The following is a 13,709-nucleotide window of genomic DNA, read 5'->3' as shown; positions in this document are numbered from 1 at the left end:
ATAGCCACCGCCTCCTATCCAACAAATTTCACACCCTTGGCCTTCCATCTCGTTTATTTTTTCTTTTAAAAATAAAATAAAATAAAAGTTTTGGTATATTCCTGTCTATAATTTATAGTTATTCATAAAAATATTTTTTTAATTTTTATATATAATATAATAATTTTGTAATTAGTTTTAATTTTATGAGTGTGATTTATTTTATTATATTATATTTTAAGTTTTGTAAACTATTTATTTTATAAATATTTCAATGAATGATTTTTGATAAATTTAATAATGCTTTTTTATGTTAATAATTATCATTTGAAAATTTCCTTTATTATTATAATGAAAGAAAATTAGACACATGTTTAATATTTATAAATCTGATAAATTGAGTTCCATTCAACTTAACTAAATTTAACTTACTTATACGAGTTAGATGAAGAATTTAGTATACTTTTACTAAGATCCACTCTTATAGATAAATAAATTGTGTTTATGTTTTCTATTTTTATGTTACAAACTTCTTATGACTTAATTGGATGACTTATATGAAATGTTGAATTGAATTATTTTTTTATAAAGATTGTATTGTTTTTTAAATTAGGTTGATATATACGAATTATAACTTTTAACACAGAAAACATAATTATTTAAAATTTTAATCCAGTTGACTTCATCTAATCAAAATTAAATAACAAATTATGTTAATTTGCATTTAACCTAAAATGAATTTAAAAGCTTTGTCCAATTCAACTTAATATGTTTCAGTTATTAGGTAACGAGTTTATACAAATCTTACCTAGCACAAGAATATCCGGTGACCACAATAATAAGATGTTTTTTTCTATATCTTAATTATTTTCTTTATGTATTTCTTTTATTCATTTTCATTTTTTAAATTTTTTTTTTCTATAATGTGTTATTTTATTATTTTTCTTTTGTAAAATAATAATGTGACAGATAGTCACACATCATACATCATGATGATATTCGTCATGTGTAGTAGTAAAAAAATTGTCACATTATCGTTTGAAAATAAGATTCTAATGATTAAAAAAATCATATCACAAGATTAAAAGGATTGAACCTTTTTTACAATTAGAAATTAACCTATACTATTATACAAATATTATATAAAGGATTTTTTTTTTATCCACACTTTTTCAATTTCATATTTTAAGTGAATACACATGCATTATGATATTTATATAAAAGTTCAATTTTATTTTAATTTGGAGATGATAAAATTAAAAATTAAAAAACAAATGGGATTGAAATTTATCAAAATAATAAATTTATGGATCAAATTGAGATTCAAACAATGACTTGACACATCTTACCATAATGACTTGACACGTGACACAATATTGACGTGACACATGATATAAATAATTTAAAAAAAAATCAAAATTCAAAAAAAAATGAGATGCTAACATGTGACACATCCCTTAACACCGTTAACACCATATTAACGGAATTGACCTAATTGTTACATATTTTAAAAAATATGGACCTAATTGAGATTGAAAGAATCTTAGGACCTATTTGAGATTTTGGGACAAAAACGTAGGCCAATGGAGTATTTTAACCTATTGTAAATGAATATTCGCAGGTAACATGTATGTATATTTTTTATACCCGCATATCAATAGAGCGGCTACAACTATCATAATATTCGTACCCATAGATACTCGTACTCGCTATACTTTAATTTAAATTAAAATAACATGATTAAAACATTAATATAATGATTTTGAATATGTTGTTTTTTATCCATTGGTTTTAAAAAAACTACTTTCTTTGTAAACTGTTATTCAACACTATTTAGATGGATTATTTACAGTTTGTTTGAAATTCATGAATATTATGTGTTATATTTTTATTTGAATTTATGGTTAAAATATATTGTCAAATATTAAATTTGTCTTTTGTAAATACACGCGGTATCCTTGGATGTCAGTGAATAATAAAAAAATACGGAAATATTCAAATAACGGATACTCACACAAATATGAATATGAGTACGAGACGGATATTTATCTACCAAGTAGATACAGGAGAGCCACTCCCCGTATCCTATCCCTATCCACCCGAATCACAATCCTACTTTAGACGATTGATATTCGGGATGACAGTTTCTAAATGTGCTCAAGAGATTCCTATTGTAGTAGCAATTGTTGTGATTTGTGAATTATTTTTTTTATATAATTGATTCAAAATTTTACTAACAGTAATCGTGCTAAATATATTAAATCAAATACTTTTACACTCACTTATATAATGTTTTCGATGTCATGTTGAAGCAAAGCTTACGTTGCACCCAATTATAAATTGACCTAAGACTAAAGAAATTGATTATGATTCCTGTGGTGCCATGCTTATATATCAGCAACAAACAAACATGTCCTTCCTAGTTTTAACAGAACTTCCATAGACAACCGAACTAGCATGACCTTAAAAATGCTCGAGGAAACAATCTGGGGAGAATGGTATTTTTCCCTCGCACTATCAGGTAATACACGCCATAGCAAGGGACATGAATTACTGCCAGGCACAAGTACCTGCATGTACGTAGATTAATCAGTGAAACCATTTCAATGCAAAAGAAAGAGAAAATAATCAGAACATGATTCAAATTATCTTGATTAATCTTGCATCACATTGAGACTTATAATTGTAGCTCATGGAATGAATCTCTTGACAAAGTGAATAAAACAAAACTTGAGCAATTTCAGAGTGTTTGTATAACGCACCAGAGAGGAGCCCATTCGTTATTAAGATCGAGAAAGGGATATGGCCACCTGTTAGAGAACAAAAACACATGCTTACAAGTTACAACTATGTGAAAGAAAGCTTGTTTTCTGACAATGTAAACGAGATATTACAGTTGTTATGGTACCATTTGAAACCAAAGGCGTGGATGACCCATTGAAAAATGACGTAACCACAGCTCCAGAGAACGAAATAGGAGACTCTAAACCAAGGGAATTGCTGTCAATGAATGCACCAATATCACAACCGTGAGATGGATTAGTGCTAAATGCTTTTGAAACAGTCCTAAACTAAATTAGGAAAAAACTTGGATGCAGTTTCTTTAAGTACTTTTGGTATTGTCATCCAGAGTTTCATTGCGTTAAAGATTAGTGTAAACTCTAATTCTGACGGGAAAGCAATACTAAAAGCACTTATCTAAATTTATTCAAGGGTGAATGACACTTACGAGATTATTAAGAGCTGTATCCAGAAGGAGGAAAAATGCATTCAATGCATGCATGCATCCCATCAACTGTCAAGTTCAGGCCAACAAAAAACCAGTTAGAGTTCTTTCTTACACTGTAGAAGTGAAATCAGTAATGAGTAGACGAAATCATAATGTGACATTTATTCTATCAAACTAGAGAATGAGGAGGAAGCTGTAAATAATCTTTAGTCATAGGTAATTCTAGTGTTTGTATGCAGAAAACAGTAAATGAAAGGGAAGAACATGCACTAGTATCAAAAACAGTTAGTGTATATATGAGTGGACAAAATTAACCAAACTAAACTGAACTGTCAAATAACTGTACCATATTATACTAGAAATACTGAACTATTCACAATAAAACACTGTGTATAGAAGGATAAGTCTCACCGGGCTTAGTCTTAAATGAGAAATTTGTAAGAAGGGAACTATAACACCCCAAAATAGAACGTCTGTTAAGATGGCAGCCCCTGCACATGTCTGTTAAATGCAGCATATCAATTAAAACAATAAAGGAATAAGAAAAGAAAAGAAAGAAAACAATTCTATGGACTAGGTTCTGTGTTATAAGCTGTAAAAGCTAGGCTTAGCAGCTTATGTTTCCCTGTGGCTTAAAACCATGACCAGGGCATGTTCATTGACCATGTAGCATATCAGTTAACCGATACCAGAACAACACATAGTGACATTTTTCATTGTAATGTTAACATTGAATTCGATGTGTTTGACCTACCTGATACGTAGTTTGCATGAGGTAACCCCAAAACCCTGCTCTTTGTTCAAAGTCCTCTTCAACATATCTCCTTTCCAACTTGATGGAACCCTTTGCTTTTGCTTCTTTCTCTTGGTAGGCGTTTGAGTTTGTGGACATTGTCTCTTCCACATCCCTGCTCACAAACTCATCCTCTTCAACATTGTGAATTACAGGTTTATTGAGGAACTTCCAGCATCCATATACAGATATTGTGCTTCCCAACTGCATTCAAAGTTCCAACCAAGTAATAAATGCAAAGTAGGTGCCAATTCAAACAACCAAACTTATATGCAATTCCTTAGGTGTTTTTGGTGTTTTTCTGTAATCAGAATGAAAATTCACTTCTACAACCTATGCTCAACACCAATGTAAACCTTTATTTCGTAAATTAATAAAGTAAAACTCTAATTCTGATCAAAGAAAAAAAAAACAAAAAGTATAATCTTACCGCAAAGTATACAATAACCAATGCAAAAGTCCACCTGCAAATGAATATGCTGGATTAAATGGTCTTCATAATATAAGAACATAAGCAAATATGCATATTATTCAATTCCTTCCAGAGTTTTGTAGCCAGAGGAATAAACACATCGAATGTTGGGGCAAACAACAGAAAGAAAAAAAAAATGGAAAGAATATAAGGCGTGGAAACAAGTTCTACCCTAGGCATGTCATGTCTTAATCGGGGGCATAGAGAAAGTACTACAAGTGGCAGTTTTATAGCAATAAAAATTGAAGATCTGCAATTACACAAGCAGATAAGGTTGACCAACAAAGATTAAGTCTAACCGATGAAGTTAGTTCTTAACAACCTGTTAAACCAAAGCTTGAAGCTTTATCACAAGAGATACACATATTCAGGATTGTATAAGAAGAGAAAACATACTCAGTGTAGTAAACAAAGATTCTTGCATCGTATAGTAGAACATCCCAGAGCAAGAAAAGAAGCATGGTGACAAAGGAAAGGAAACGGGTACAAAGGAGGCAAAAGGGGTGCAGTCCTTGCCAGCAACTTGTCCATAGCTGTGAGGTGCTCACGTGATAACTGGGAAGAACATCCACGACCACTTCATCGTCAGGTCGAGACAACAAAAGGCTCTCATAGGTGCTTTCAAAGCTCCTCCGGGAAGCTCCTTCGTTCATTCCCAGCACCAATAACGCTCCTAAAAGGGCCACCCCAACTATTCCAAAACACACGAAATCATACCACCCTGTCTCCAATGCCATGGTGATTGTTGTTGTTGTTGTTCCCAGTTAGTTAATTAACCACCAATGATGCACCTCTTCTATGGCGTTGTAACTTGCCACATTAAGCAACAAGTACACACAGCTCTGAATTTTCATATGGGACTGGTAGCTTGACTTTGAATGTCAGGTTTGGGATCTTTGGACAGAACTTTGACAAAAGGTTACGCCTTGGGACGCAGGTGGTGTGGAATTCGGATGAGACAACGTTTGGACGCGCGTATCGATGGGAAAAAGAGTCTTGAAACTGTAAAAACATGTCATAAACTTGGGCTTAAGCATGTGGTCGGAGAAGTGATTTTGGGCTTATTATGTATTGTATTTTTGGACTCCTTTTACTATTGGTGGTGTGTACCGTAGCAGTTAAACCGATAAGCCCGTTCTGTATTTGGATTTTGTGCAGAGAATAAGAAGCGCTGATTTCACGCAAAAATTGTTTTCCTCTTCTCCATACTATTTATAATTATTGGACTAGGATTTTTAGACAGACTAAAAAGGAAGTACTGTAATAAACAGTTTGAGTAGATTTAAATATAAATAATTTTGAATTAAATTAATCTTATTTAATTTTGTAACGTCCCATTTAATTTATAAACATAATTAAAGGAAACGTCACACATAAAATAGTAAAATCACGCAGTTCTGGGGTTCCCAACATCACCCCTACAAAACCAGGCACACCACGATGCCAATAAAGCAGGATAACAATTTGACTAAGAGTTTACAATTCAAAAACAACGAATACAATGGCCATGGCCCAAAAGAAAGACATCAAGAAGAGAAGTGTAAGATCCAGCCCAGACGGCTAAGCGGTGGAATCACCATTCCCATGTTGACCACGAGAACTTCGCCCATCTGCTCCCATCAACCAAGTCGATGATCATCGCAAGAAAGAATAGCCACATACAACACAACCATGCAACGAAACGGGTAAGCTAGAGCCAACAACATATGTATCATAAAGTCAAAAGCATTTTCATCATCTCACATCCAAATAATCAACCAAACATGTTATGACTCTCAATCAATACACTAAGACTCGACTCGACTCATCCGGATACGTATAACTTGGTCGGATTCAACGGATGCTTGCACTTGTGATGGATACCTCTGTTCGACCCTGAGCTGCTCACCCCCGAGCTATATGTTACAAGTGTTACGATGAATCAAATCTCCCTCACCATAAGGTTAGCCCTTAACGAATTTCAGGCCTCCTGCTACTCTCACCACAGGGATCAGTCCGCTCTAAGTGAGACTAACTGGCCCCTTAGAGTGTCAGGATGCAATCCTTACCTTGAATCCTTACCTAGTTATACAGATGGGGCACCACCATGGACACCCACTAACAGGGGCCATGGGATTACGTCCCGACCACTGAAGCGCAACCCTGAAAGTCTCACCTAAAGACCCCAAGGTATTATGCACTGACACGGACCAACATACATATACAACCAGGGATTTATACATACATTGTACACAAGGTTTCAACCCAAAACCCATAACAAAACTCCATTGCTCATATGTTGAATCATTACCAACTTGTTATTCTCGATCAGGAGTAAGGTGTTTCTCCTCATGCCAACCATACCAAAGCTTTACCAACCACCAAGATTCATTATTGCTCATACCAAGTTTGTGACCCCACACACACACATATGTAACCAACTCATCATATACAAGTCATGTAGAGATCATGCCAACTTTCATGCCAACCCATCATTTGTAATTCAGGAATCATACCACGTATACCTCATACTCCATTATATACATATCACTCATCATGCATTCATACCCAACCAAAACAGAACATTCAAGAATAAACAAATATTCAATCACATCACTGCCTCGCCCAGCACCTCGCTCAGGCGAGACAGTCTCGCCCAGACGAGTCCCCTTCCGCCTAGGCGAGGGCTCAACAGGAACAAGAAGGCAACGCGGGATCTCGCTTAAGCGAGATCCCTCTCGCCTGGGCAAGTTGTGTGCTCGCTCAAAACACACCCAGGTCGCCCGAGCGACCACTCGCGCAGGAAGCTCTGGGCGAGTCTCTGCACATCTCGCCTGGGCGAGTCTAACAGTGTCCGCCACTGTTCGCACCTGCAACGCGCATGTTTTATAGACCAACCAATCATACAGAGTACTTTCATGCATCAAAATGAAGAATTTAACCATACAATTAGTAACCAACCCACAAACAAGTCGAAACAACACAGAACTGGAAACCCTAACTTCCCGTACCTGGAGTAAGGGTTAACGGAAGTCTTGGCAGCACGATAGCTAGTACTGTTGTCCCGAGAACAGCTAAAGAGCTGGAAAACAGTGGAGGAACAGAACCAAGGGAAATTTGTTACGAAGACCTGATTGGACTTAATGCTAAGGAAAAATACATACAAGCTAGGAGGGTACTTACGCGGAGTATGAACTGGTCTGAGCTAGCTCGAAAGGGACCTCAGGCAAGCCCTAGCAGAGCGTTCTGTGAGGGTAAAGGGAGTGACGGCTGCTGGATTTTTCTGCAAGAGTGCAAAGTGGGGGTTAGGACATCCTGAAAGGGGTTTTATCAATTGGGCCAACCCTAGGCCCAAACACAAGAGGGCATCCCTTAACTTTAGGGCAGAAAATTAGTAAGCCAAATTTAATGGGCCTTACATTCTCCCCAACAAGAAAATTTTTGACCTCGAAAATAGAGACTCACCAGGTAAACAGATGTGGATGTGATTTTCTCATGTCCTCCTCTAACTCCTAAGTCGAGTCACCCGTCCTCCGATCCCAGATGACTTTAACAAGACTAACGGTCTTTCCACGGCGTTCCTCAACCTTGCTATCCTCAAGAGCGATGGGTGGTACTTCCACTGTGAGGTCCTCCCTGATCTGTATATCTTCGGCTTCTAACATATGCTGGGTCGAACACGTACTTCCTCAGCTGTGACACATGAAACATCGGATGAAGGTTCGCCAACTGCGGGGGTAAGGCTATCTCGTAGGCCACCGGTCCGATCCTCCTCGTGATCTGATATGGGCCAAGGAACTTGGGCGAAAGCTTCTTTGAGCGGAGAGCCCTTCCCACGCCCGTGGTTCGGGTCACCCTCAAGAATACATGATCTCCCGCTGCAAACTCCAAAGGTCTCCTCTTGCGGTCCGCATAGGCCTTCTGCCTACTTTGAGAAGCCATCATCCTATCTCTCACCATCCTCACCTTCTCGGTGGTCTGCTCTAACAACTCTGGTCCAACCAGCACTGCTTCTCCATCCTGATACCAACAGAGAGGAGTCATACACCTCCTGCCATAAAGAGCCTCGTATGGCGCCATGCCAATGCTCGCATGAAAACTGTTGTTGTAGGTGAACTCTATCAAAGGCAATACCTCATCCCAAGCTCCCAGGTGATCCAATATGCAAGTTCTCAACAAATCTTCTAACGACTGGATTGTCCGCTCAGACTGGCCATCGGTCTGAGGGTGATAAGCTGAACTCATAGTCAACTTGGTTCCCAATGCCTCTTGTAAGGTTTGCCAAAACCGGGATGTAAACCGTGGGTCTCTGTCGGAAACTATACTCGAAGGTACCCCATGCAACCTCACAATCTCTTTGACGTATAGTTGGGCCAACTTGGCCATGGACATCCTCAAGTTCATCGCCAAAAAGTGTGCACTCTTGGTCAACCGATCCACTATCACCCAGATGGTGTCATGTCCTCTAAAAGTCCGCGGAAGATGAGTCACGAAGTCCATGGAGATGCTATCTCATTTCCACACCGGTATCTCTAAAGGCTGTAGAACTCCACCGGGTCTCTGGTGCTCCACTTTTGCCTTCTGACAAGTCAGACAAGCAGACACAAACTGTGCCACATCCTTCTTCATCCCCTGCCACCAAAAAGTCTCCTTGAGGTCCTGGTACATCTTAGTCATGCCAGGATGCAAGCTAAGACGACTTTTGTGTCCTTTCTCAAGGATCAACTTTCTCACCTCTGCATCATCAGGTACACATACTCTACCTCGAAACCTCAGTATGCCATCATCACTCACGGCAAAGTCTCTGGCTTCCTCTGATCCAAGCTGTTCTCTAACTCTGTTCAGACTGGCATCCAATAACTGCCTCTCTCTGATCGAGTCCAGGAAGTCACTAGATATAGTAAGGGTACTACACCTAATGGACTTGGGCCCAACTCCACCTGTATCCTCATGTCCCTGAACTCCTCTAGTAGTTCCACCTCCTTAATCATGAGGTGCGCCGTATGTACTGTCTTCCTACTCAGAGCATCTGCCACCACATTCGCCTTCCCCAGGTGATATAGGAGTTCAAAGTCATAATCCTTCAGGAATTCCATCCACCTCCTCTGCCTCATGTTCAACTCCTTCTGATCAAACAAGTACTTTAAACTTTTGTGGTCGTTGAACACCCGAAACTGAGCACCATACAGATAGTGCCTCCAGATCTTCAAGGCAAAAACTATAGCCGCCAATTCCAAGTCGTGAGTGGGATAGTTACGCTCATGTATCTTAAGCTGCCTCGAAGCATACGCCACCGCCTTCTTTTCTTACATCAAAACACAACCAAGTCCAAGATGAGACGCGTCGCAGTAGACTTCAAACGGTTTCCCCACGTCCGGAATTACCAATATAGGAGCACTTGTCAATCTCCTCTTTAACTCTTGAAAGCTCTCCTCACACTTGTTCGTCCAAGTGAAGGGTTGGTCTTTCTGGGTAAGCAAAGTCAAAGGTGCCACAATCTTGGAGAATCCCTCTATGAATCTCCTATAGTAATCCGCCAACCCCACAAAGCTCCTGATCTCTGTGGCCGATTTAGGACTTTCCCACTTTACCACTGCCTCAACCTTTGTCGGGTCCACTGCAATCCCCTGAGCAGATATCACATGCCCCAAAAACTGAACCTCATCCATCCAGAACTCGCACTTGGACAACTTGGCATACATATGCTTCTCTCTCAAAACACCAAGCACCAATCTAAGGTGTTCTGCATGTTCCTCCTGCGTCCGGGAGTAGATAAGGATGTCGTCTATGAAGACCACGACAAATTTATCTAGGAAAGGTCGGAAGATCATGTTCATGTAGTCCATGAACACTGTCGGAGCGTTGGTCACACCGAACGGCATAACCACATACTCATAGTGGCCATACATCGACCTGAAGGCTGTCTTCTGTACACCATCAGCCTTTACCAAAATCTGATGATAACCCGATCGCAGATCTATCTTCGAGAACACTGATGACCCATGCAACTGATCCATCAAGTCATCAATTCTCGGGAGCGGATACTTATTCTTGATCGTCATCTTGTTCAGCTGCCTGTAGTCCACACACAGACACGAACTCCCGTCCTTCTTCTTTACCAACAACACTGGTGCTCCCCAAAGGCGAAGTACTAGGCCGTATGAACTGTTTCTCCATCAGATCTTCTATCTGTTTCTTGAGCTCTACCAACTCTGCCGGAGCCATGCGATATGGGGCCATCGAGACCGGGCCTGTTCCTGGGACTATATCAATAGAGAACTCCACCTCTCTATTGGGAGGTAACCCTGGTACCTCCTCCGGAAACACATCCACAAAATCCTGGATGACTGGTATCATCGACGTCGTCTCTCCTCTCTCCACCTCCATATGTGTGAAGATCATGTAGCACTGCGCACCGTCATGTAATTCCCTCATAACACTCTGAGACAACACCAACTCAGACTCCTCTACGTCGGGAAAAAGCAGCTTCTTCTCCCGATAATCTATCAGAATGCGATTGGCAGAGAGCCAATCCATTCCTAAGATCACCTCCAACTCCTGTAGGGGTAGATAGATCAAGTTCACCTTGTACTTGCGTCCCTCTACCTCTATTGGAAGCCTAGCACACAAGGACGACGTCTTGACCAAACTCGACGCCGGAGTAGATACTGCAAGTTCACAATGCAGCTCGCATACCGGCAGACCCAGACGCTCCACACAAGCAATTGACACAAAGAAGTGTGTCGCTCCAGAATCATACAGCACACACAAAGATTCACCCGCTATCATGCATCGACCTATAACAAGATTACCTGAGCCTGCAGCCTCTGCTCCGGTCATGGCATATACCCTGCCTGTCGCCTGAGGCCGGTAGCCTCTATCTCTCCGCTGGTGCTGGTGAGGAGTCTGAACTGGAGGGCGTGCGGCTGCCCTAGCAAGGGTAGGACAATCCTTCCCAAAGTGGCCTTCCTTGCCACAGTTGTTGCACCGACGGTAACCCTCCATACGCGGGCAAGCACTCCTCAGAATAGGGCCCCCACATATATAGCACTGCACTCGACCCTGCTGGTGAGGAAGACCCCTAGACCCCTGAGACTGATGGTGAGGCCTATCATACGGTCTCCTCCGCTCCTCATGCCTGGGCTTGGACCCAGATGGTCCGTCGATCCTCTGAGGTGGCTGTGGCTGCTGTGGGCGCTGGCCTTCCACCTCGTGCTTCATCTTCTCCATCACCCTGGCCTTCTCTACCAGAGCGGCAAAGTTCGTGATGGACAAAGGAGCCACCATCAAGTGGATGTCACCGCGGAGCCCGTTCTCGAACTTCCTGCATCGCCACTCCTCATCGAGTGGCAGGATGTAGAAACGGCTGAGGTGTTTGAACCTCTCAGCATACTCTGTAACAGTCTTCCCTCCCTGGGTCAACTGGAGGAACTCCACCTCCTTGGCGTACCGGATGCTGTCAGAAAAGTACTCGGATAGGAATCTCTCCCTGAAAGTCTCCCACGATATTGGCTCATCCCTCTCCTCCATGATGGATCTAGTGCTGCTCCACCAATGCTCCACCAATGTTCCGCCTCCCCCGTGAGCATGTACACAGAGAACGCCAGCCTGTTCTCTGCAGGGCACATCTTCGCATCATAGATGCGCTCCAGGTCCTTCAGCCATTGGTCTGCGGCGTCAGGACTGGTTTTCCCATCAAATTTTGTCGGGTGGTGTTTCAAGAAATCCTCCAGGCTCCACTCCCTGACTACAGGTCGTGGTTCAGGACCAAACACAGGGGCAACCGCCCTGTTCTCCTCCAGTTAGCGGAGGGCCTCCATGTGCTGCCGATGAGCATCCTCAGCAACTACTCGAGCAGCCTCCATCTGCTGCATCACAGCCTGCTGCTGCTCCAGCGACGCCGCCTGCCGCTGCATGGATGCCTCATGCTGCTGCATCATCGCAACACTCTGCTGCGCCATAGCTGCTACCATCGCCTCTATGGCTCTGGCGATATCTGGTGCGTCCCCTTGGGATGATTGAGAAGCTCGACGAGGAGGTGCCATAGTCCACTGGCACACAGAAAATCACTTGGTTAGGCTCGATAAAGGCAAGAATTTTAACTAAACACTTAAAGACACACAGAGAAAGCTAGGCGGACAACCCAAGTCCACAGACCTAAGGAATGACCGCTCTGATACCATAAATGTAACGTCCCATTTAATTTATAAACATAATTAAAGGAAACGTCACACATAAGATAGTAAAATCACGCAGTCCTAGGGTTCCCAACATCACCCCTACAAAACCAGGCACACCACGATGCCAACAAAGCAGAATAACAGTTTGACTAAGAGTTTACAATCCAAAAACAACGAATACAAGGACCATGGCCTAAAAGAAAGACATTAAGAAGAGAAGTGTAAGATCCAGCCCAGACGGCTAAGCGGTGGAATCACCATTCCCCTGTTGACCACGAGAACTTCGCCCATCTGCTCCCATCAACCAAGTCGATGATCATCGCAAGAAAGAATAGCCACATACAACACAACCATGCAACGAAACGGGTAAGCTAGAGCCAACAACATATGTATCATAAAGTCAAAAGCATTTTCATCATCTCACATCCAAATAATCAACCAAACATGTTATGACTCTCAATCAATACACTACGACTCGACTCGACTCATCTGAATACGTATAACGTGGTCGGATTCAGCGGATGCTTGCACTTGTGATGGATACCTCTGTTCGACCCTAAGCTGCTCACCCCCGAGCTATATGTTACAAGTGTTACGATGAATCAAATCTCCCTCACCACAAGGTTAGCCCTTAACGAATTTCAGGCCTGCTGCTACTCTCACCACAGGGATCAGTCCGCTCTAAGTGAGACTAACTGGCCCCTTAGAGTGTCAGGATGCAATCCTTACCTTGAATCTTTACCTAGTTATACAGATGGGGCACCACCATGGACACCCACTAACAGGGGCCATGAGATTACATCCCGACCACTGAAGCGCAACCCTGAAAGTCTCACCTAAAGACCCCAAGGTATTATGCACTGACACGGACCAGCATACATATACAACCAGGGATTTATACATACATTGTACACAAGGTTTCAACCCAAAACCCACAACAAAACTCCATTGCTCATATGTTGAATCATTACCAACTTGTTATTCTCGATCAGGAGTAAGGTGTTTCTCCTCATGCCAACCATACCAAAGCTTTACCAACCACCAAGATTCATTATTGCTCATACCAAGTTTGTGACC

General features: G+C 41.4%; 1 protein-coding gene across 1 annotated transcript; it reads right to left on the bottom strand.

The window, feature by feature from the left end:
* Nucleotides 1-2,236: 2,236 nt before the first annotated feature.
* Nucleotides 2,237-5,446, bottom strand: LOC114177558 (uncharacterized). The gene is made up of 8 exons (XM_028062954.2): nucleotides 4,870-5,446; nucleotides 4,432-4,465; nucleotides 3,963-4,205; nucleotides 3,620-3,709; nucleotides 3,209-3,274; nucleotides 2,888-2,979; nucleotides 2,742-2,789; nucleotides 2,237-2,549 (listed from the first exon to the last, which is right to left on the bottom strand). Exons 1-8 carry the CDS (start codon nucleotides 5,208-5,210, stop codon nucleotides 2,432-2,434), a joined length of 1,032 nt encoding a protein of 343 aa, XP_027918755.1. The 5' UTR covers nucleotides 5,211-5,446; the 3' UTR covers nucleotides 2,237-2,431.
* Between the last annotated feature and the right edge of the window lie 8,263 nt (nucleotides 5,447-13,709).

Source organism: Vigna unguiculata, chromosome 1, assembly GCF_037176805.1.
Source record: "Vigna unguiculata cultivar grain cowpea cultivar isolate G323 ecotype 2 chromosome 1, ASM3717680v1, whole genome shotgun sequence".
Classification (NCBI taxonomy): domain Eukaryota; kingdom Viridiplantae; phylum Streptophyta; class Magnoliopsida; order Fabales; family Fabaceae; genus Vigna; species Vigna unguiculata.
The sequence above is the reverse complement of the archived record's forward strand: the minus strand, read 5'-3'. Positions and strand labels throughout refer to the sequence as shown.

Coding starts and splice junctions, on each gene's coding strand:
- LOC114177558 (XM_028062954.2), bottom strand. CDS start 5,210: ATGGCATTGGAGACAGGGTGGTATGATTTCGTGTGTTTTGGAATAGTT. Junction 3,275..3,619: donor CTCATTTAAGACTAAGCCCG/GTGAGACTTATC, acceptor TGAACTTGACAG/TTGATGGGATGCATGCATGC. Junction 2,550..2,741: donor AACGAATGGGCTCCTCTCTG/GTGCGTTATACA, acceptor ACGTACATGCAG/GTACTTGTGCCTGGCAGTAA.